Source organism: Ictidomys tridecemlineatus, chromosome 2 (genome assembly GCF_052094955.1).
Source record: "Ictidomys tridecemlineatus isolate mIctTri1 chromosome 2, mIctTri1.hap1, whole genome shotgun sequence".
Classification (NCBI taxonomy): Eukaryota; Metazoa; Chordata; class Mammalia; order Rodentia; family Sciuridae; genus Ictidomys; species Ictidomys tridecemlineatus.
Genome location: NC_135478.1, coordinates 206,878,181 through 206,903,357, shown reverse-complemented (window position 1 = coordinate 206,903,357; position 25,177 = coordinate 206,878,181). Strand labels below are relative to the sequence as shown.

The 25,177-nt window shown below is 37.4% G+C and overlaps 1 protein-coding gene across 2 annotated transcripts in view; it reads right to left on the bottom strand.

Annotated features, from left to right (window-relative positions):
* The window catches only part of Ahcyl2 (adenosylhomocysteinase like 2), a 186,814-nt gene extending 161,901 nt beyond the window's left edge, over window positions 1-24,913 (bottom strand). For both annotated transcript variants that reach the window (XM_021730393.3, XM_013361091.4), the window contains exon 1: window positions 24,474-24,913. In XM_021730393.3, the coding sequence (XP_021586068.2) occupies window positions 24,474-24,836 (363 nt within the window). In that variant the 5' untranslated portion in view covers window positions 24,837-24,913. The remainder of the gene's footprint in view (window positions 1-24,473) is intronic.
* Window positions 24,914-25,177: the final 264 nt, after the last annotated feature.

Below are 25,177 nucleotides of genomic sequence, written 5' to 3'. Positions count from 1 at the left end.
TCACACACACCAAATAGATAGATAGATAGATAACAAATGCTGACCCCTCTTCAAAAGAAATGTCATTTTATAGTGGGGCAGTATGGCACACGCCTTGTAATCCCAGCTACTTGGAATGCTGAGGCAGGAGGATCATAAGTTCAAGGTCAGCCTGGGCAATTTAAGGAGACCCTATCCCAAAATTTTAAAAGGACTAGGGATAAATCTATGGGAGAACACTGGCTTAGCATGTACCAGTCCAGAGTTCAATCCCAAAATACAGCTAAAAAACCCCAAACATTTTACTAAAAAGATGTCAACTTTCTTATACACAATGGAGTATTACGCAGCACTAAAAAATGACAAAATCATGGAATTTGCAGGGAAATGGATGGCACTAGAGCAGATTATGCTAAGTGAATCTAGCCAATCCCTAAAAAACAAATACCAAATGTCTTCTTTGATATAATGAGAGCAACTAAGAACAGAGCAGGGAGGAAGAGCAGGAGAAAAAGATTAACATTAAACAGAGACATGAGATGGGAGGGAAAGGGAGAGAAAAGGGAAATTGCATGGAAATGGAAGGAGACCCTCATTGTTATACAAAATTACATATAAGAGGTTGTGAGGGGAATGGGAAAAAAAACAAGGAGAGAAATGAATTACAGTAGATGGGGTAGAGAGAGAAGATGGGAGGGGAGGGGAGGGGGGATAGTAGAGGATAGGAAAGGTAGCAGAATACAACAGTTACTAATATGGCATTATGTAAAAATGTGGATGTGTAACTGATGTGATTCTGCAATATGTATTTGGGGTAAAAATGGGAGTTCATAACCCACTTGAATCTAATATATGAAATACATATGATATGTCAAGAGCTTTGTAATGTTTTGAACAACCAATAAAAAAAATAAACTAGGAATCACCAGTAAAAAAAAAAAAAGATGTCAACTTTCTAGATTACACTATAATCATCCCTGACAACCGGTTATCTCCAAGGTTTGTAGCTGATTATTAAAGCAGTTTCCTTATAAAATTACCCAAATTAGGGGCTGGGGTTGTGGCTCAGGGGTAGCGTACTCACCTAGCATGCTTGAGGCACTGAGTTCAATCCTCAGCACCACATAAATGTAAAATAAAGATACTGTGTCCACTTAAAAATTTTAAAAATAATATTAAAAATAAATAAATTATGGGGCGGGGATGTGGCTCAAGCGGTAGCGTACTCTCCTGGCACGCGTGCAGACCGAGTTGATCCTCGGCACCACATACAAAGATGTTGTGTCTGCCAAAAACTAAAAAATAAATATTTTTTTAAAATTCTCTCTCTCTCTCTCTCTCTCTTAAAATAATTAATTAATTAATTAATTTAATTACCCAAATTAATCATGACTGTCTAGGCCTAAAAACAGGAAAGCAGTTTGGCAGAAATAATGCAGATTTACTTGACTCTACCAAATTGTAAAGAAGAGATGCGTTTTAAACTTTTTAAAGACTCATATGTAGAACTGGGGATGTAGTTCAGTGGCACATTACTTGCATAGCACGCTCAAGGCCCTGGGTTCAATCCCTAGCACAGGTCAAAAAAAAAAAGTACATGTGTAAGACAATTATAAACTTGGTAATATTTACTTTAATTATTAAGAAAAAAACAGGGACAGGTCCCATTTAAGCTAAATACCTAATAATCTCTACTCTGCAATGATTTAAGGATTTAAAGAAAGAAAATTTACCCTACAGTAAAGTCAATTTATGCTAATCACTCCTCTTCATCCAAGTACCACAAGACAAATTGATTTCTCCCCTCTACTTCTGGGGATTGAACCTAGACCCTTGCACACACTACGCAAGCACTCTGCTGCTAAGCTATATCACGAGTCCTTCATTTTGTTAGTTTTTATTTTGAGACAGGGTCTTGCTAATTTGCCCAGGCTGGCCTCACACTTATGATCCTCCTGCTTCAACCTCCCAAGAAGCTAGAATTACAAGATCCACACCACCCAGTGCCTTAATCTTTCTTTCATTTAAAGCCTTTACTGTCTGCCAGATGCTAACAATACAATTAACAAAACAGACATGATCTTGAGTCCTTGTGGGGTTTACAGTCTAAAGGATAAAGGCAAGTATTCAAAATATCAAACAAACTTACCAATCAAGGTATGTAAACCTCACTGTTGCCTTCAAAAGGGAGAAGGATGTAACCTGTGCACAACAGGCCCAATGACAGGTTTGGACTATAAAATAAACCACACCTATTAAAACATATAACCACATAATTTTACTTTAAGAAAAAACGTGACAGACTCTCCACATAAAAGAGAAAATTACACTGAACTTTAAGACAGCATCAAGGAACATAAAGACTTCAATGTTTGGGATCACAAAATACATACTCTAGACCTAATTATGAGCAGGCAGATATGAACTGCCACTTCAGATTACTAAATCAAAAACTTAAAGATTTAGAGTAGAAACTTATACAGTACCATAAAGGTTGCCCCATTGTACAAGGAAAAACATGGAGTGCTAATCTTATAGCAAAAAGAAGTATAAATGTCAAGAGGTGATATTCACTAACATGTTAACTTATTCAGTCTCTTTAAGCAGCTAAATTAAGATATTATAAAGATTAGGAGAGGGGGCCGGGGTTGTGGTTCAGTGATAGAGTGCTTGCCTAGCATGCTCAAGGCACTGGGTTCGATCCTCAACACCACATAAATGAAAGTAAAGATATTGAGTACACTTAAAACTAAAAAATAAATATAAAAAAAGACCAAGAGATGTCTGTCCTATAACTATCAGCTAATATTATATTTAATGATGAAAGACTGAAAATTTTTCCTATAAAATCAGGAACAAGGCAAGAGTATGTACACGTACCACTTCTATTTAACATTATTCTAAAGATTCTAGACAGTGCAATATGGAAAGGAAAACAAAAGGCATAAATATTGAAAAAGAAGAATTAAAACTGTCATTTGTAGATGAAAAGATCCTGTAATTAGAAATCCTAAGGAACACCTCATACCAGATAATAAACAAATTGAGCAAAATTGCAGAATATATGACTGACATGTAATAATTAACTGTAACCAAGCAATACCACTCCTAGACATGTATTCAAAAGTAATGAGAACAGGAACAACATTTGTACACCAATGTTCATAGCAGCACAATTCACAATAGTGAAAATATAAAAACAACTAAAATGTCCACCAACAGATCAACTGATAAACAAAATGTGGTATACACATACAAAGGAATATTATTCAGCCTTAAAAAGAGTGAAATTCTGACATATGCTACAATATGAATTGAACCTGAAAACATGCCAAGTAAATTAAGTCAGACACAAAAGGACAAATATATGATTTTGCTTTACTTAAAACAGGCAAATTCACAGACACCAAAAATTGAAGTTTTCAGAGGCTGAGGAAATAGAAAAAATGTTGAAAGGGTACAGAGTTTTTGTCTGGGATGATAAAAGTGTTTTGGGATAGATAGTGGTGATGGCTACAAAACATTGTGAACACACTTAATGCCAATGAATTGTTCATTTTAACATGGTTAAAATGATAAATATTCTGCTATATATACTTTACTGTAATAAAAAAATCAATTTTATTTCTATATACTAGCAATAAGTTATCTAAAAGCAAAATCAAGGAAACAATTCTGTTCACAATAGCATAAAAAATAATAAATTTAACAAAATGAATGCTTGATCTATACACTGTGAAGTACAAGACATTACCAAAGAACATTTAGAGAAGATCTAAAATAAATTGAGAAATGTTCCATGTTCAGAATCAGTATGGTATCCAAACAGAAAAATTGGAAAGGATATTATGGACACATTACAGAGAAAGGAAATCCAAATGGACTACACGCATATGAAAAAAGATGTTCAACTCACAATATCCATGAAAATGCAAATTGAAACAACAGAGATACTATTTCATGACTACCTGACTGACAAAGTTTAATGTCTGGCGAGGCTCCATCTTAGTAAGGATTCAGAAAAAAGAAATAAAACCACTTTAAAAAGCAATTTCAGATTATTATGTCTAGTAAAGTTGCTAAAACAATTTTGCTTCCAAAATTTACCCTAGAGAAACTCTCACACATATTCATATGAAAACATGATTAAGCGATGTTCATAGCAGCACTATTCACAATAGCTAGACTGTGGAACCAACCCAGATGCCCTTCAATAGATGAATGGATAAAAAAATGTGGCATTTATACACCATGGAATATTACGCAGCACTAAAAAATGACAAAATCATGGAATTTGCAGGGAAATGGATGGCACTAGAGCAGATTATGCTTATTGAAGCTAGCCAATCCCTAAAAAACAAATACTAAATGTCTTCTTTGATATAATGAGAGCAACTATGAACAGAGCAGGGAGGAAGAGCAGGAAGAAAAGATTAACATTAAACAGAGACACGAGATGGGAGGGAAAGGGAGAGAAAAGGGAAATTGCATGGAAATGAAGGGAGACCCTCATTGCTATAGAAAATTACATATAAGAGGTTGTGAGGGGAATGGGAAAATAAACAAGGAGAGAAATGAATTACAGTAGATAGGGTAGAAAGAGAAGATGTGAGGGAAGGGGAGGGGGGATAGTAGGGGATAGGAAAGGTAGCAGAATACAATAGTTACTAATATGGCATTATGTAAAATTGTGGATGTGTAACCGATGTGATTCTGCAATCTGCATTTGGGGTAAAAATTGGGAGTTCATAACCCACTTCAATCTAATGTATGAAATATGATATGTCAAGAGCTTTGTAATGTTGTGAACAACCAATAAAAAAAGAAAGAAAGAAAGAAAGAAAGAAAAGAAAGAAAGAAAGAAAACATGATTAAAGATGTTGACTTCAGTGGGGAAAAAAATGGAAACAAATCAATGGGCATTAATGGGGGAATTGGTAAACTGCAGTATATTCATAGTGAAGTACTACACAAAAGTTAAAAAACAAAACAAAATCTTGGTATATCAAGCATGTTAAAACAACATAAGTTTTTAAAATTATTTTTGACACATAATAATTATACATATTAAAGGGGTACAGTATGCAATATTTCAGTACATATATACAATGTCTAATAATTAGAGCAGGGTAACTTGGTATATTCATCACCTCAAATATTTATCATTTCTTTGTGCTGGGAACATTCAAAATGCTACTTTGAAAGTCTACTAGCTCTTTTGAAATATACAATTAGTTTTTGTCAACCATAATTACTGTATTGTTCTAAACAACATAAATTATTCCTCTTATCCAACTATATCCTGTACCAGACTCTGGTAATGAGTATTCTTTCTACTTCCATGAGATCAACTATTTTAGCTTCCACACATAAGAACATACAGGGTCTTTCTGTGCCGTAATATCTCCTCCACTTCTAACCATGTTGCTGCAAATGATAGGATTTCATTCTTTCTTGCTGGGAGGGGAGTACCAAGGACTGAACTTAGGGGCCCTCAACCAGTGAGCCACATCCCCAGCCCAATTTTGCATTTTATTTAGAGACAGGTTTCAGTGAGTTGCTAAGTGCCTCACCATTTGCTGAGGCTGGCTTTGAATTCAAGGATCCTCCTGTTGCAGCCTCCCAAGCCACTGGGATTAGAGGAGTGCACCATAGCACCTGGTGGATTTCATTCTTTTTTATGGCTAATATTCCATTGTGTTTATATATCACAATTTCTTCATCTATTCACTCCATTAATGGACACATTGACTGATTCCATATCTTGGAACTGCTGCTATAAACACAAGAGTAGAGGTATCTCTTCAACATTTTATTTCATTTCCTCTAGATTTCTACCTAGTAGTGGGGTTACTAGATCAAATGTAGTTCCATTTATAGTTTCTCTGAAGAAACTCTATATTGTCTCCCATGATAGCTGTATTAATTTACATTCCCATCCGTGAATAAGAATTCACTTTCTCCACATCCTCACCAACATATATTATACTTTTTTTTTGCAGGAGGGAGTAGGGGGATTGAAACCAGAGGTATTTTATCATTAAGCTACATCCCAGCCCTTTTTATTTTTTATTATGAGACAGGTTCCCCATGCTAAATTGCTAAGGCTGGCCTTGAATGTGCAATCCCTGTGCCTCAGCCTCTGTTGTCACACAGATTAGAGGTGTGTGTCATCACACTTGGCCAGCATTTGTTATTCTTTGTTTTTGATAATAGTCATTACAACTGAGGTAAAATGGTTGTCTCATGATTTGCATTTCTTTGATTAGTTGGGCATTTTTTATATACTTCTTGACCATTTGTATATCTTCTTTTGAGTAATGTCTATTCTCTGTGTTATTGCCTATTAACTGCCTATTAACTGTGTTATTTTTGTTGTTGAGTTCTTTATATATTCTCCATATTAATCCCTTCTTAGATGAATCATTTTTAAGATTTTCACTGCAAATATTTTCTCCCATTCTGTAGGCTCTATTACCTTGCTGGTCCTTTGCTATGCAAAAACTTTTAATTTGATGTAATCTCATTTGTCTATTCTTACTTTTGTTGAATGTGCTTTTGGAATCCTATGCAAAAAAAAAAAAAAATCTGTTCAACCCAAGGTCCTGAAGCACTTTCCTTATGGTTTCTTCTACTAGATTCAGTTTCAGGTCTTAAATTTAAAAGTCTTTCATCATTTTGAGTTGATTTTTTTAATAGATTACAGATATGCTCCAGTTTCATCCTGCATGTGGATATCCAGTTTTCCCAGCACCATTATTGAAGAGACTGTCCTTTCTCCAACATATGTTCTTTTGAAAATCAAATTTTCAACATACATAATTTTCTTTGGGGCAAGGGCAGTACTGCAGATTGAGCACATGGGTTCTCTACTACCAAATTACATCCCCAGCCCCTTCTTTAAAATTTTGATACAAGGTCCCACTAAGATGACCAGACTGGCCTTGAACTTGCAATCCTCCTGCCTCAGTCTTCCAAGCTGCTGGGATTGCAGGTGTGCACCAGCATGTCTGATTTTATGAGCACCATACTGTTTTGGTTACTACAGATTTGTAGTGTTAAAGTCTGAAGCTGTGATGCTTCCAGCTCTCGTTTCTTTGCTCAGAATTGCTTTGGCTATTCAGAGTCTTTTGTGATTCCATATTTTAGAAGTGTTTTTTTCTAATCCCATAATAAATACCACTGGAATTTTATAAATATTATATGAATCTGTAAATCACTTCGGACAGTAGAGATATTTTAAGAATATTAACTTTTTCAATCCATGAACATGGTATGCCTTTTCATATTTTGTGTCCTCAATTTCTTTCATGAGTGTTGTATAGTTTTCATTGAAAAGCTCTTTCACCTCCTTAAATTTATTCCTAGGTAATTTTTTATAGCTATTATAAATGTGATGCCTTTCTTGATTTCTTTTTCAGTTAGGTAGACATTTTTTTAATGTTGATCAAAAATCATTTATCATTGGTGTTGTTGTTGTTGTTATTTGTTTTCCTTGTTTTCTACAAGATCATGCCAACTTCAAACAGAGAAAAACTGACTTCTTCTTTGCCAAATTAAATGCCCTTTATTTCTTTGTCTTACCTAACTTCTCTAGCTAGGAAAACAACGTAAAGTTGACTTAAAAAAGCAAGCTCCAGCTGGGAAGGAAGCATGCCTATAATCCCAGTGACTCAGAGGTTAAGGCAGGAAAATCCCAAATTCAAGACCAACCTCAGCAACTTAGCAAGGCTAAGCCCTAAGTAATTTAGCAAAACCTTGTCTCAAAATAAAATATAAAAAGAGCTGAGGATATTGCTCCGTGGTAAAGCACCCCTGGGTTCAATCCCCAGCACCAGAAAATATTTTTTTAAAAAGTAGGCTAGGGGCTGGGGATGTGGCTCAAGCGGTAGCACACTCGCCTAGCATGCATGCGGCCCGGGTTTGATCCTCAGCAGCATCACATACCAACAAAAAAGATGTTGTGTCCACCGAGAACTAAGAAAATAAATAAATGTTTAAAAAAATTCTCTCTCTCTCTCTCTGTCCCCCTCTCTCTCTCACTCTCTCTTTAAAAAAAAAAAAAAAAAAGTAGGCTAATGGGGCTGGGGTTGTGGCTCAGTGGTAGAGTGCTTGCCTAGCATGTGTGAGGCAGTGGGTTCAATCCTCAGCACCACATTAAAAATAAATAAATAAATAAATAAAGTAAAGGTATCGTGTCCATCTACAACTAAAAATTTTTTTTAAGAGTAGGCTACAGAATATTTTTAACACCATGTATATTAAGTTTGTTAACAGAACAATGTTATATCTTATTTATGGAATAAAGTTGATCTTTTTTTAAATATTTTTTTTTTAGTTGTTGATGGACCTTTATTTTATTTATTCATATGCAGTGCTGAAAATTGAACCCAGGGCCTCACACATGCTAGGCAAGTGCTCTAACACTGAGCCACACCCCAAGCCCCTAAAGTTAATCTTGATAAACAATATATAGCAAGAGTATTATAAACAGCAAAATTTGACTGGTTACTTTTGTGTGGGATGGAAAGGAGAGAACAAAGAGAAAGTAATAAGAGAAGAGATATAAAGGGGTCCTCAATCTTACCTATAATGTTTTGTATCTTTAAAAAAAAAAAATCTAGAACAGGACCCTGTCTCAAAATTTAAAAACGTTAAAAAATATTTTTTAAAAAGGGCTGGGGATGTAGCTCATGGTAAAGCACTCCTGGGTTCAATACCCAGTATGGAAAAAAAAAAACCTAGGAGATGTGAGTTTGGCTCAATGGTTCAGTACACATTGGGCCTACACAAAGCCCTAGGTTCAATCTTCACCACTCAAAATTTTTTTTAAAAAACAAGAAAATTATGCAAAATAACATTTGTTAAATTGGACAGTGAACACAAGTCTGTTAATATTTATTATTCCATTGTTTGAAATAAAAATTTTAAAGAAACTTTTGGTCAAATAAATACATATACATGTTCAAGCAGCAAGAGAAAATGATCTCTTTTTTGAACTTACATTTATAAAACTCTTCTAATACTTCCAGTGTCTATTAACCTTAGTGTGATAGAAAGCTTTAGGTACTTATTCACAAAAACACACTGTACATGTTGAAACACCTTTTTTCTAACAAGATAACTTCTCACATGATGCTGCCAGAGACACTAAAAAATCTGGCTGGGTAGTTACCGGGGATTGGTATCAACCAACACAAGCCACACTGCCATCCTACATCCACAAAAGTACAATTTTAAAATCTTTTAACTTACAACTAAATAATTCTCCAGAGCCATTCTCAAGTTTCATCACAACTCTCTATGCAAATGAGAGACCATGAATGATCAACAGATTTTTTTAAAAGAAAAAAATTACAGCTCTATTTTTTATTTTATTTTATTATTTATATATTTATTTATTTATTTATTTATTTATTTATTTATTTATTGGTACCAGGGCTTGAGCCCACTGAACCACATCTCTAGCCCTTTTTATTTTATTTATATTTTTTTAATTGTAGATGGACACAATACCTTTATTTTATTTGCTTATTTTTATGTGGTGTGGGGATCAAACCCAGGCATGCTAGGGCAAGCACTCTACCACTGAACCACAACCCAGACCCCCTTTTTATTTTTTGAGACAGAGTCTCACTAAATTGCTTAGAGCCTCGATAAATGGCTGACCTTGAATTTGCATTCCTCCTGCCTCAACCTCAGGGATTACAGGCATGCACCACCTCGCCTACTAGGCTCTTTCAACTTAACATAATCTTCCTTCTACATTCCTCAGTCACACAGCCTTAGAGGACTCGGTGCAAGTTCCTCCACATAGGTACAATGTTTCTGGAGTGTCTAATCCTAAACAGATTTATGTAATTCAGATAGCACCATGGGAGTATGTTAATTAGCACCAAGGGGAAATGAGCTTGGGACTCTGCTTAACCACCAATCTAGGATGCAAACTCCTAAGAGAATTACTTCCCACCCAAGCATGATTAGTACATCAAACTGAAAAATATGTCCAGGAACAAGCAGTTCTAGAAATAAGAATTCAAACAAAACTGGCCCCGTGGCATTGACTGTTCTGCAGACCCAATGGCAGCCCTGTTTTTGCTTCATTTCCTGGCTCAGTTAAAAGTACCTTAGAGAGAATACGTGTCTCTTCTCAAAATAAACTTGGAGAATGCTACACAAGTTTCATGAAAATCTGTTTTAAGCATTATCTACTGGTTGTCTCTGTGTGTATTTTTTTATTTGTATGGACCTCAACGGGTTGTGGGTCTGTGTGGGTTTGTCTCTATGGGTACAGGAAGGGCACTCTCTGTGGAGACACACGGGGTTATCTCTGTAGGTGTGGAGTTCCCCATATGTGTAAGGGTGTAGAAAGAATGTTATTGGGGAGTTCTGTTGTATATGTGTATATGGGGAGTTCTCTGGGTATAGGCAGTTTTTGTGTGTTTCTCTTTGGATCTCTGACTCTATATATCTGCCTGTCTGTGTTTCTATGTCTCTAAAGTGTTTTATTACAAGTCTTGAAACAAATTTTATAAGTTTGTACCCTTCCACAAAAACCCAAAAAAAAATTTCTTGCCTCTCATTAAGTTTCATAAAAAAGAAACATGAATTGAGACCAATAGCTAAGGCAACTTCTTCTCAACAATGAATTAAAAATTGAGGTTCTGCAAGTTTACACTAGTACCAAACCAGAGTCATTCATTTCTTGCAAACCCCCAGGTGATAACAGTGCTTCTGATTTAAGCAGCAAAGACTGAAATTATTCCCAACTTAATAAATTGTAATTAAGCAACCTATGTAGATTTTCCAGCATATCCTCTGACTGATTTATACATGTATCAGATCATTTTGATACCTGATCATAAATCAGGAATTATCATTTTGTTTTAAATATGTCTCCTGTGAGTTGGGTTTGCATGAGTCAGTTCTATGAGGTAAAAAGACTTGAAAGTGTACTAATGTGAATTTCTGGATTTTTTAAAGCTGGAACAAGGAAAACTTCACAAAGAATTTGCTAGATTGCGAAATCCTTTGGGTAGACAACCAACTGGTTTTCCAAAGGTGATACAGCTCAATTTCAATGCTATTTTCTTTAAACTATAATTTCTTCTTTCAATATTGCTCATATCAAACTAGATTATAGGGGCTGGGGATGTGGCTCAAGCGGTAGCGCACTCGCCTGGCATGCGTGCGGCCCGGGTTCGATCCTCAGCACCACATACAAACAAAGATGTTGTATCAGCCGAAAACTAAAAAATAAATAAATAAATATTTTTAAAAAAAAACTAGATTATATTTATTTCCACACATTTACATTCCCTATCCTCTCCTCGAGGGCAAGAATGGTATCCTACTGATTTTATAACTCTAGCATTTAGTAGTATCTGGCACATATAAATAATTAGGTTTTACAAAAAAGAAGCTCACAGTGTATTAGGGCAGATTATTAGTATGCCTAATACTTATACTTGGTCTATGCAGTAAAATTACAACTTCTCCATTTCTATAATACACCCTAGCGTAGACCCTGAAAAAGACATAGCATGAGACCCATCTTCTTTTCTCCTTCATAGACATAAAGAACACCAATTAATAAAAATTCCTATCTCATTTCTGTGTCTCAAAGTACAGAGTAACCTAAGATGAGTTTATCCAATAAAGCTTTGTTGAGGAGAAGTATTTACCTTCCAAGAAAAGAAGTTCCTCTTTACCCTGGAGCAAATAAAGTCAACTTTGAAAGCTAGATACACATACCACTATCTAACCAGGACAAGACTTTTTCTTTGTGCACTCTAATCACACATACTCAATTCCTGACAATGCCTTAAAGAAAAAAATGCTGGGCATGGTGGTGCAATGCCTGTAATACCAGTGGCTTGAGAGCCTGAAGCAGGAGGATCATGAGTTCAAAGCCAGCCTCAGCAAAAGTGAGGCACTAAACAATTCAGTGAGACCCTGTCTCTAAATAAAATACAAATCAGTGCTGGGAATATGGCTCAGTGGTCAAGTGCCCCTGAGTTCAATCCCAGTACCAAAATAAATAAATAAACAAAAATTTTAAAAATATATATGTGTGTATATATGTATATGCATACATATATATACATATATATACATATATATACACACACACACACACAAAACTATCAGATGTTATTTTGAAAAAGAACCACATAGTATTATAATTTTCTAACTTAATAGAACTGCAGAAGATAAGTTCCTCTGTGGACCACTGGTACACAGGATTTGTTTTTGAAATGCCACTGAGGTTCCAACTTCTGTCAAAATAAACTACCAATAAGTAAGAAAAATTTGCTAAAATAACAAGTGTTCCTGTGAATAACTCATTATAATCCCTAAATTAGTTGTACTAAGATGATAATTTTCAGTGTCATTCTTGAGTTAATATGGACACTCTTCAATCAAAAGTTACTTGTAACATCTAAAAATTAAGAGGAAAAAAGCTTAGAAGGACAATGTAAAGGAAAAGAAACAATCAGAACAAATCAGAAAAAAGTAAAATATTAGATTTTATTTGGGGACCAATAAAGCCATTTTAAATTATAAATATAATATAAAATATAGTCCCTATCTTTTATATTACAAATAAAATAAATTTCTGATGTATTAAAGATCAAAATATGATAAACACAACCATAAAAACAGTTGAAGAAAATAGAGGATAATTTCTTTATAAACTTTAGGTAGAAAAGGCCAAGACACAAAATGTCAAAGCCAAAAAGGAAAAAAAATGGTAAATCTAACTACATTAAAAACTTAAGGGACTGGGGTTGTGTCTCAGTGGTAGAGCACTCACCTAGCATGTGCAGGGCCCTGGGTTCTATCCTTAGCACCACATAAAAATAAATAAAATAAAGGTATTGTGTCCAACTGCAACTAAAAAATAAAAATATTTTTTAAAAAACTTAATAGAGTTATAAGTCAAGAAAAAATACAGGGCTGGGGATGTGGTTCAGGCGGTAGCGCGCTCGTCTGGCATGCGTGCGGCCCGGGTTCGATCCCCAGCATCAATACCAACAAAGATGTTGTGTCCGCTGAGAACTAAAAAATAAATATTGTAATTTCTCTCTCTCTCTCTCTCTCTCTCTCTCTCTCTTCTCTCACTCTCTTAAAAAAAAAAAAGAAAAAGAAAAATACAGTAGGAGAAAATATTATACTATATACACAAAGAATTAATAGCCAGAATATTTAAAGATTTTCTACAAACCAACATGAAAAACCTCCACAGAAGTGCAGAGGTTTGTATCTGTGTGTGTGTTTTTTTTTTTAAGTAGCTTTGTTTTTATGTGATGCTAAGGTTTGAACCACAGTACCTCACATATACTAGGCAAGTGTTCTACCACTGAGCCACAACCAACCCTTTTTATCTGTTTTGTTCACTGCTGTATCCTCAGAACCTGGCCCACAGGAGTCACTCCATAAATAATTTGTTAATGGCTATGAAGAGGCAATTACAAGAAAAAGACTATGAACTGCCAATCTGTGCATGAAAATATTCTCAGCATCACTATAAGCAGAGAATACAAATCAAAAGATTTCCCCCAAAGATGTAAACAATACAATGTTTTGGTAAAGATGTGGGGAAAGTCTTGTCTCATATATCATTAGCTGATATGTAAAATGGTACTACATTTAAGGCAACATAGCATTATAAATTTAAAATATAAATATCTTTCAATCCCCAAATTCTACTTCTAGATATCTTAAAAAAAAAAAAAACACTCTACAAGAACACAAAATGCATACTGATAAATACTACAGCACTGTTTATTAAGAAAGAAAAAAGGTTAGGTATGTATCAGAGAAGAATGCTTAAATAAACAATGGTAAATTCTTTGGAAATCAATTCCACAATTGAAAAGAATGCCACAACCAAACGTATTGATACAGAGAGAACTCCAAGACAGGCTGTTAAATTACAAAGGAACCTTCCAAACAATGTACACAGAGTATGTTCTTATTTATGCATGTTATTATAAAACCATAAACTTCTCTCTATATAAATCTGAATGTAAATTCATAGGAAAAAAAAAAGGAAGATAATCTGATAGTAAAGATCACCTCAGAGAAAGGGAATAAGACATTGGCTGAAGACCAAGGAAAGATTTCAGCTTTATTTAAGTTATTTTATAAGAATATATTCAAAGGGCTGGGGATGTGGCTCAAGCGGTAGCACACTTGCCTGGCATGCGTGTGGCCCAGGTTCCATCCTCAGCACCACATACAAACAAACATGTTGTATCCGCCGAAAACTAAAAAATAAATTTAAAAAAAATTTTTTAAAAAAAGAATATATTCAAAAATTACTTGCGTAATTAAAAACGTTTTTTTAGAGGCTGGGGATGAGGCTCAATGGTAGAGTAAAGGCCTTGGGTTCAATCTCCAGCACTCCCCTCCTAAAAAAGAAAAAATAATAATGGAAGTGCCATTTAACTGATATGAAGAAAACAAGAACAACAAATTTTGGAAATTAGATAAATAATTCAATGTAGTTCTACTGCAAGTAGGCAGATATACATACAGAAGATTGGCATTCAGAAGAGTGGTCTCTTAGCTAAAGGAATAATTTTGGAAGCTGCTTAGATGATACTTAAAGAAACAGGAATGGTATGGATGACTTGGGGAGTAAACAATGAAAAAAAGTAGAGGGCCCAAGGGCTGGGGTTGTAGCTCAGTGGTTAAGAACTTGCCTCGAATGTGTAAGGTACTGGGTTCAATCCTCAGTACCAATAAAAAATATAAATAAATAGGGTTGGGGTTGTGGCTCAGTAGTAGAGCGTTCACCTAGCATGTGTGAGGCCCTGGGTTTGATTCCTCAGCACTACATATAAATAAATAAAGGTATTCTGTCCACCTACAACTAAAATACATATATTTAAAATAAATAAATAAATAAAACAAAGATATATGTCCATCTACAACTAAAAAATAAAGAAAGAATAGAGGGCCCAAGACCAAAGAGAAATAGTCAACAAAGAAAGAATACGGAGTAGAAATCAGATGAAAACTAATGAAAAGCAATGTCACAGATGCCAAAGGAAAAGACAGAACCTTTCATAAGGAGTTGGCACAAATGCTGGTAAAAGATCTAATAAGAGGAGGACTGAGGGGCTGGGGTAGATATAGCTCAATCGGTAGAATGCTTGTCTTGCATGCACAAGGCCCGGGTTCAATCCCATGCACCAAAAAAAAGGACTGAAGCTGGGCACTGTGGCGCACACCTGTAATCCCAGAAGCTAAGGCAGTAGGATCATGAGTTCAAAGCCAGCCTTAGCAATTTAGCAGGCTTAGTGCAGCCCTAAGCAGCACAGTACCCCTGGGTAACCGGCAAACACATAAAAAAAGGTGAGGATTGGAAAAAAACAGATCATGCTTCCCAATATTATGGAAATTAGAGCAACGTTAGCAAGAGGATTTTATTTTGGTCAGAATATTAGAGTAGGAGTGGGTTAAAGAATTCATGAGAGGGGGAAAAAAAGTGTACATACATAGAAAACTCTTTTCTGGCTGTAAAAGAATACAAAGACAGGACAGTAACAGAAAAGAAAAAGGCAAGTGGGATAGGGTTATCAAAATGGGGGTTGTGGCTCAATGGCAGAGTGCTTGCCTAGCATGTGTGAGCCACTGGGTTCAATTCTCAGCACTGCATATAGATAAATCAAGGTCAATCAACAACTAAAAAAATCTTAAAAAAAAAAAGTGGGAGATAGTACAGCAAGTCTGAATTCTGAAGGCAAGAATGCAGCAGAAAGACAACTAATAAGGACAAGGTTGTGGCTCAATAGCATGTGTGAGCACTAGTTTCAATCCCCGGCACCATATAAGAATAAACAAATAAAATAAAGGTATTGTGTCCATCTACAACTAAAAACAATTTTAAAAATAAAAAGAAGACAACTAATGTAAGAATTCTTTAAGAAGACAGAAGAACTGAGTGTGGTGGACCACGCCTGTAATCCCAGTTATTTCAAAAGCTGAGGAAGGAGGATTGAAGGTTTGAGGTCATCCTGGGCAGTACATATAGTATGTATAGCAATACGTGTCTCAAAAAATAAACAGGGTTGGGATGTAGCTCAGTGCTAGAACATTTCTGGGTTAAATCCCCAGTACCTCAAAAAAAAAAAAAAAGAGAGAGGAAAGAACATGATTAGAGCATCTGTGAAGGGCCTTGTCTAATACTTCCTTTATCAATACAGGAAGGAAGGAGGAAAAGATGAGTTCCAAATACACAAGTTTATAGATTTGGGAGACAGAAAGATAAAGTTGTCATTTGGTGGTTTCTGTTTTTATAATGAAGCATAAGGCCTATCACTGGTTTAAAAAAAAAATGTGAGAGATTAATGGAATATTACTCAGCAATAAAAGAGAATAAAATCATGGCATGTGCAGGTAAATGGATGGAGTTAGAGAAGATAGTGCTAAGTGAAGTTAGCCAATCCCCCCCAAAAAACAAATGCCGAATGTTTTCTTTGATATAAGGAGGCTGATTCATAGTGGGATAGGGAGGGGGAACTTGGGAGGAATAGATGAACTCTAGATACAGCAGAGGGGTGGGAGGGGAAGGGAGGGGGCATGAGGTAATTAATGATGGTTGAATGTGATGATCATTATTATCCAAATTACATGTATGAGGACACGAATTGGTGTGAGTATACTATGTATACAACCAGAGATATGAAAAATTGAGCTCTTTGTATGTAATAAGAATTATAATGCATTCTGCTGTTATATATAAATAAAAACATAAAACAGTATGAAATAGTCATTTGCAATGAGTAGGAAAGTGAACTTACTAGAGAGATGTACAACACTGCTAGGCAAATGCTGATTACACAGGAGGCTGATAATTATGGATAAAGTGACATTGATCTGCCTGGTTTTCTGATTTTGGCTACCAACTCTCAGCTCCACGGGCACAAGCAACTAAGAAGACAGATGGTTAGGTTCAACTAGTGCATCACTAAGAGTTCTGCAACCAGCAGAAGTCACTTCCAATAAGTAAACAGAAAAAGAATTTACACAAAGGATATGAGGTAGCTTTCAGGGTAAAGAACCCTCTTCAGGGATACAGCTAAAAACACTGCCCCAAATTACAGAATTGGTTTAGTAAAGATGTCATGATTAGTAGGGCCAAGCAAAAGATGTGGCCTGGTTTGCACCATTATAGTTCTAGATATCAGATGCTAACCTTAACAACATTGTCATTGTCACCCCGTGTCTTGATCTTGCTGCCAGGGACTGATACTACATGGGGATTTGTTGAAAATGGAAGGGGATATTGTAAAGAATGTTGTGGAAGGGTTGAAGCAGCTGAAAAGATGAAGAGAGTGGTAAAGGGACTGAGTATAAGGAAGATAATGAATGACACAATGTCACATAGTGACTAAAAAAATAAAGAAGGATGTGAGGCATGATGGTTAAAGCCTCATCATGGAAGAGGGTAGAGATCCTGAGATCTCTTGAAGAGATTTGAAGAGAGAGGTTTTAGCAGCAATTAAACACAACTGAAACAGACTTCACATGGGAGTTTGGTCAGAGGAGCAGGGGTTTGGCTATATGACAAAGCCTCCTACTGCTGCTATGGGTGATACTGCATCTCACTGATCCCAAAGGCATCACAAATTGGCAAAGCCTTGGGCAAGTTAATTACTCTCTTTAAGCTAGTATTTTATCAACTATAAAAGATAGTACAATTCATCTGATAAAACTGTTATGAGGCTTAACAGAGGAGATAGATGTCTAGCACAAAGTTAAGTATTCAGTAAAAGGTAGTCATTATAAGTGTCACCAAAGCCAAGAGGAAGAGTTTCCAAGAACAGGTAGTCAACACTATCAAATCTTTTTAAAAGATCAAAAGGGGGGCTGGCGTTGTGGCTCAGTGGTAGAGTGCTTGCTTCACACATGTGAGGCATTGAGTTTAATCCTCAGCACCACATAAAAATAAATAAAGGTATTGTACCCACCTATAACTAAAAAAATTGGTTTAAAAAAGGGTAATATTGGAACACTGCAGGAGATAAGACTATAGAGAAGGGCTGGGATGTGGCTCAAGCGGTAGCGCGCTCGCCTGGCATGCGTGCGGCCAGGTTCGATCCTCAGCACCACAAACCAACAAAGATGTTGTGTCCGCCAAATACTAAAAAATAAATATTAAAAATATTCTCTCTCCCTCTCTCTCTCTCTTTAAAAAAAAAAAAAGACTATAGAGAAGACGAAGTTAGTTTTAGTGTTGAGTATGTAATATTCAGAAAGGCTTTTAGGAGCTGACAGCAGTGGCACACAACTATAATCCCAGAAACTCCCAGAGACTTGGGAGGCTGAGGTAGGTCAATCACAAACTTGAGGCCAAATTAGCAACAGAGCAAGACCCTGTTTCAAAATAAAAAATAAAAAGGACTTGGAATATAGCTCAGTGGTAAAATACCCCTTGGTTTAATCCCCAGTACCAGAGAAAAGAGAGAAACAGAGAGAGACAGACAGAGAAAGGAAGGAAGGAAGGGGTGGGGGGCGGAAGGGGGAGAAGCACAAAAGCTTTAAGCCTTATAGTCAGCAACTCAACCAGCAGCTCTAGTGCCCATTTAATATAGGTACTAATCTAAGAGCTAGCAGGTGCCCCAAACTGACACATTTCTACTGATGAACCCCTGAAAACAAAATAGGAAAACACCATCGATGAATGCAAGTGTCCAAGACATAAAACAGTTTATTGAACTGTTGCAGAATATAGTTAGCAAGGAGGGAGAATGAAAATTAAACACATCTTAAGTTATTTACTTTAATCGAAAATAGTTTTAGATTAAGAACTGTTAGAGAAGAAACTTTCTTTTTCTTTCCAAATCTCTGGCCATAAATCATAGACTATAAAAAGCTCCCACAAATTTCAAGCTTACTAAACCTGTCATTGGGTGACCAGATTTTAGCTCCTCTAATTGTGCCTTCTACTGGAACAAAATGGCAGAGCTGTGGGTCAGACCAATTGTCAAGATAGTTCTCCTCCCACCCACCTCAGATGTTAGGCTCTGAATATTAAACAAGAACTACCATGAAAGAGACAGCATATTCTTCATAAACTCAACTTGATAAAGGGTCTGAAATAAAGATTACAACAAATCTTTTTCCTCTCTCATTATGAGAAATGGGATAGCCTTCAAGGAAATGATACAATAACTTACTCTCCCTTTTTCATGAACAACTATTCATTTCTTAACTGAATACTATGGATAAGTATTTTCTCTCAAAAAATCAAACACAACTGCAAACTTCTAAAATAGCTCTTAAAATAATGTTTAATCTTTCCCAAGCTCAAGGAGAAGAGTATTCACAAATAATACTAGTCAATAAGTAAGAAACTGTTTATTATATAACAAAAAAAAATCCACCAAAAAAATTCAGATTAAGATTTAGCTGGGCACTAAAGCACATGCCTGTAATCCCAGCCATTTGGGAGGCTGAGGTAAGAGGATCAGAAGTTTGAGGTCTAACTTGACAACTTAGGGAGACTCTGACTCAAAAAATAAAAAGGGCTGTTGAGTGTAGTATCCCTGGGGTACAATCCCCAATACCCGAGAGGGAGGGAATAAGAATTAAAAAGTCAAATCCTAAATTTTGAGTAGAGGAATAATTTGAATTGAAAAGCTCCAGAATTAGGGCTTTGGAGTCAGATTAGGATTGTTAGCTCCATCTTATTACTGGGCAACCTTCAAACAAATTTCTAACCTCTCCAACCTGTTTCCTCAATAAATCATACACTACCTTAAGAGTTTCTTAAAAGTATTAAATAAAATAGGAGCAGGGCACAATCATGCACACCTGTAATCCCAGTGGCTAACGCAGGAAGATTGCAAATTCAAGGCCGGCCTCAGCAATTTAGCAAGGCACTAACCAACTGAGTGAGACCCTACCTCAAAATGAAAAATAAAAAGAGCTGGGGATGTTTCTCAGTGGTTAAGCATGCCTGGGTTCAATCCTCAGTACTCCAAAAAATAAAATAAAATAGTATATAATAAGGCTCTACATCCATAAACTGTCATTTTCTAATATTCAAAGGTTTAATAAGTTTGATTCAGAGAGAAGGTAAAACAAACAGCAGAGGAAAATCATTAACTGAACAGAAAGGAAGAATATATTGCTCGCGTATGCCAGGTTTATAACTTTAAAATTAAGGATAAGCTTCTCAGTTAACAGTTAACCACAAACGTAAGGCTGCATCATTGATCTTGAAATGCTTCTCTGTATGTGATGTTCTTCCTCCCTCCTTCTAATTTAACAATTCTTTGAGCTGTACATTTGTACAATTTTCTCTTGTCCTTTTCCTAAAGTCCTGACTCACACTCTCCTTTCTTCGGTCCTGGGATGACCTAAGCCTTAGCCAGACAGACACACCTTAGAGTTTACTGACTATTCTAGGGGCTGGGGATGTGGCTCAAGCAGTAGCGCGCTCGCCTGGCGTGCGATCCTCAGCAGCACCACATACCAACAAAGATGCTGTGTCCGCCGAGAACTAAGAAAAAAATAAATAAATGTTAAAATTCTCTCTCTCTCTCTCTCTGTCCCCCTCTCTCACTCTCTCTTTAAAAAAAAAAAAAAAGAGTTTACTGACTATTCTAAAGATTTCAGGAAGGCCAAGCATGGTGGCATATGCCTGTAATCCCTGCAACTCAGGAGGCTGAGGCAGCCTCAGCAATTTAGCAAGATCCTGATTCAAAATAAGAAGGGCTGAGGATGTAGCTTAGTCATAAAGCATCTAGTTCAATCCCCAGAACTGTTTAAAAAAGTTCAGGGAGAAGGCCAGAACCAGCACCTAAGACCTAAGAGGTCAGAAACAATCCATGTGACATAATGAAAAAGACATGGGAAAGGGAAAAAGACAGATGTAAATGTAAGTCCCACCTCTGCCACTTCCTAAATTTATAACCTTGTACAAGGCACCTACTCTCTCTGGACCATATTTCCTCATCTGTAAAACAGAGATAATGACAACTATATCTCATAATATGCTTGTCAGGATTACAGAAACACTGACAATTCCTGGCACATAAAAGGCCAATAATGGTAACTATTATTAGGGTCCAACTGCCAACTGATTCACTGAACATTTTGCCAGGCTGTACTTTTCTAACTGGCAAAGGAATCACACTGTTCCTACATTCCCATGCCTATATCCAAAACATTCCATTTCTGTAATCTATAATTAACCAAATCAAGAGTTTAAACAATTCAGGGCAAGAAAGCACTAAATCCTGACAACAAAACTAATGCAAGGTATAAGTTTGCCAAGAGAAATACGGAATCTGTTTGAACATGGTCATTACCCATAGTGATGTAAGCACAAGTCAGTTGAGGTTCCTGGGCTTGGAGTCTTATTATCAGAAAGTCTTTTAACTTTTCTGAAATAAATCAACTTCTGCCTTGTTTTTGCTACTGTGCTCCAACTTTCCTATCACCCATTTCCAAGAACACAGGGAAGAGATCCTCTCAACTGTCACTTCATTTACTGTAGAAATTTTCTTCCCATTTCACAAAGTACTTCTTACAGAGATTTTTGGTTTGCTTAGTTCACTTAATGTGAGCTTATTTAAAAAAAATTATATATATATATATATATATATATATGACTGGAGTTGTGGCTCAGTGGTAGAGCACTTGCCTAGCATGTGTGAGGCACTGGTTTTGATTCTCAGTACCGCATATAAATAAATGAATAGTTACATCAACATCTAAAAAGATATTTTTAAAAATCATTATATACAAATATATAATAACCACAATGACAAGATCTGGTCCTCAGAGCACCAGGTCACAGGATGGAGGCAGGTGTCAAAGATAAAATGTGACTGAGTAACCTGCACACTGTGTGTTCATTCTTACTACTACACTTGGGAATTCTGCTCTTATAAAAAGTTTATTTCTGAGACTGAAGATGTGGCTCAGTGGTAGAGTGCTTGCCTTGTATATAGAAGGCCCTGGGATCTAGCCCCAGCACCACCAAACAAAACAAAACAACTGTATTTCCCTTGTGTGGGTAGGCAGAGTAAAAGAGCTAAGAAACTAATGACAAATACATAAATAGAGTAAGGGAAATCATCAATGGAAATGTGATTTAACATAAACAAGTTTGTACATGAGTTACAAAATAAAAGCAACAATCACAAGTTACATAGTCAAAGGCAACTTTTTCAAAACCAATGTTCCCTTCAAACATGAAATTTCATAAAAGCAGAAAGGAGTCAAGGTCAGAATGATGATTTAAATAGACAATCAAGAAAGGCTCAATAAATCCAAATGTCACACTGCAGTTCCTTGATGAGGTGACTTTCTACTTGGGGAAAGAAGGGCAGACTTGTATATTTCTTTTCATTTAGCCAATATGATATAAAAAAAGTCAAGATTCTGTCTCTAAAAAGCAAATCTGCAGTGCCCTTACTTTTGTTCAACATCTGCATCTTTGTCCAGAACTCCACCTGCTTAACTTTCAACAGAAAAGTTTTTTTGGTGCAATTAACATTGTCTAAGGCAAGCTCAGCCCTGTCTTCCATAGCCTTGGGCTGCTGAGTAAATCTAGAATCATGGGACATACACTTTGATACTGAAAAACAACAAGAAGAAGGTGGTTTAGTGACAAGGAAAACAGCCAAGAAGCACATCTAGAATTAAGAAAAAGAGACTCTGGTAGGTATGCTGCCTTGTTATTTTTTAACTTCTTTATATAGAATCTATTGAACTGTTGTGTACCGTTCAGAGAAGGTCATGGGAGCATAAAAATCAATTCTTCATAATAATGATAGCTATAATTTTTAAGACCATACTAGATGTGATAAATTCAAGGCTAAAACCTTTGCAAATATTTCTAATTCTCAACCATAATTAGTATTTTTATTTTATAGAAGAAGTTGATTTGTAGAATTTGGAAATTATCCAAAAGCTAGCAGTACTAGAACTCAAACCCAATTCTGCCTGACTAAATTCCATGCTCTGAAAGCAATTTGTTAAGCACTTCTACCCTTAAAAAAAAAAAAAAAATCTAATTACAGATTTTAGACAGAAAGAATCTTAATCACAAGAAAAAGATTTGGCCAAACTTTATAAAGCATCCAAACTAGTCTAAAATATGCTTCAGAATTCCCAACTCTCAAGTAGATACTTTCAGCACTGCTGCCTATGCTTCCTCCTTCACTATAATTCCTCCTAGAAGATTCATTTTACAAGTGACAAGGGTATTGTCCTAAACAACTCATTCAATCTTGTACCTAATGTCATTTAACACTGTATTTGGGTAGTCAGATTGAAAAGGTTAACCTGCTATACCTTAACCATAAAAGCAATTACAACAAAATGTTTGGCTGATCCAAGGTTCCAATTCAGCTCAGTCCTTCACTGTAAAACCAGTGCAGATTTCACACCCCTTTATTGCTGTTCTGATAAAACAATTAAAAATAATTCACAATTTTAAAAAATTGCTGTTTGTATTGTGCCTAGGAAAATAGAACCACAATCCCTTTTTACATGACCCACATCTCTGAATTTTCCAATATTTACCTTTTTTCCCCCCTGTGCTAATTTGGCATTGAGAGAAAGGTATGATGGATAGCCAATGTTCGGGTAATATTTTACATCTAGGCATGCTTACTCTTTGGTATTCTGAGGCCTCCCCACAACTATGTATGAGAGAAGCTGACAGCTGAGATAGAAAGCCACAATGATCGCTTTCCCCAAAGTGAGCATTTCTTACTAACGCTTTCTCATCACAATGAAGGAACCGATACAACCACCATTCTCTTCATACACAATCTAATAATACTGACCCAACTACCGAGTAAGGATACAAACCTCTTAAGATAAAAGAGGGATGAATCTCTCCATTACCCTTCTACAATTAAAGAAAATGCAAGAGTATTACAGTTGCTGAGAAGGAAAGGCACAGCATGAGTACTGCTCTGGGGAAGCGGTTGGCCACAGAAAGGGAGAAAGTCATCATCTGTACAGAAGCCAGACAACTCAGAGGACTTCAATGAGAGCTAACTACTGCTTACTCGTTCTCCAAAGAGAAAAGATTTTTCCACCTTTATTGGTGGGTGGGCTTCCGAAAACGGCAAGGTTTTTCTATACTACCAAGATCTCCTCCTCCGATAGTCCGAAAAATAATAAGTGGGAGTGTTGGGGCGCGGGGGGCGTAGTGTAAGGTGCCTCTCTTCCCGGTGCTTATTCCAAGTAGTAGTGGAGAGCGCTACCTCCATGTTACCCCTAGCGAAGTACAGCCGTGCCACCTGGAGTCTCCGCTTCTCAGCCACGGGGGCCAGGTGGGGGTAGCTCCAAGAAGGTAGGCTTAAGCGGGAAGGGGTCTCACTGCCCCCACAATAAGAGAAGTGAGAGCGTGGAGGGTGGTGCAGCTTTGCCGAGAGAATCTGCGGTTCCCCCTCGCTCCCCTCCCTCCCTCCCTCCCTCCCTCTCCGAGCTAGGCAGCCCGGCCCCAATACCTTCTTGACTGTGCGTGGCGCCTCGGTGACTGTGCCGTCGGGGCTGACCAGGGCCTCGCCGCCGTCCCGGTGCCGCTGATGCTGGTGATGTGGGTCGCTCCGCTTCATGGCTGACGCCTGAGGCACCTTCCCGGCAGCAGGGCTGAGAGCGGCGGCGGGCCCCGAGCCCGGGCCAGGGGCCGGGGGCCGCTCCGCGGCTGGAGCCGGAGCCTCAGGATCCCCGCCGCCTGCTGGAGGGGCCATGGCGCCCACTGACGCCGAGCTCAGTCCTAGTTGCGGCTCCGCCTCAGAGGGGCTCAAATCCTTCAGGTCCACTTCAGGCACCTTGGCGGCAGCCGCTGCTGACACAACCTGCACCGACATCACCGCCTCCGCTGCAACCGCCGGCTCAGGCTCCGGCTCGGGCTCCGGCTCCGGCTCGGCCCCGCCTCCGGCCTCCCTTCCCCTTCCCTCCCCCATTCCCCCACTCCTCCCCTCCATCGCCTCCGCTCCCACCCCCTTCCTCCGCCCGCCAGTCCGCCTGCCAGCCTCGGCCCCTCCAGCCCCTCCCAGCCCCGGTCCGGCTAGCGCGCGAGGCTCCACGGAACCTGTAGTGCGCTTGCTCCTGGCCGCACGCGGAGAAAAGACAGTGGGACCTCAGCCCCCGACCTACACTGCGCGTGGGGCGGAGCCGCGAGACCCTCTGGGAGATGTAGTCCCCTTGG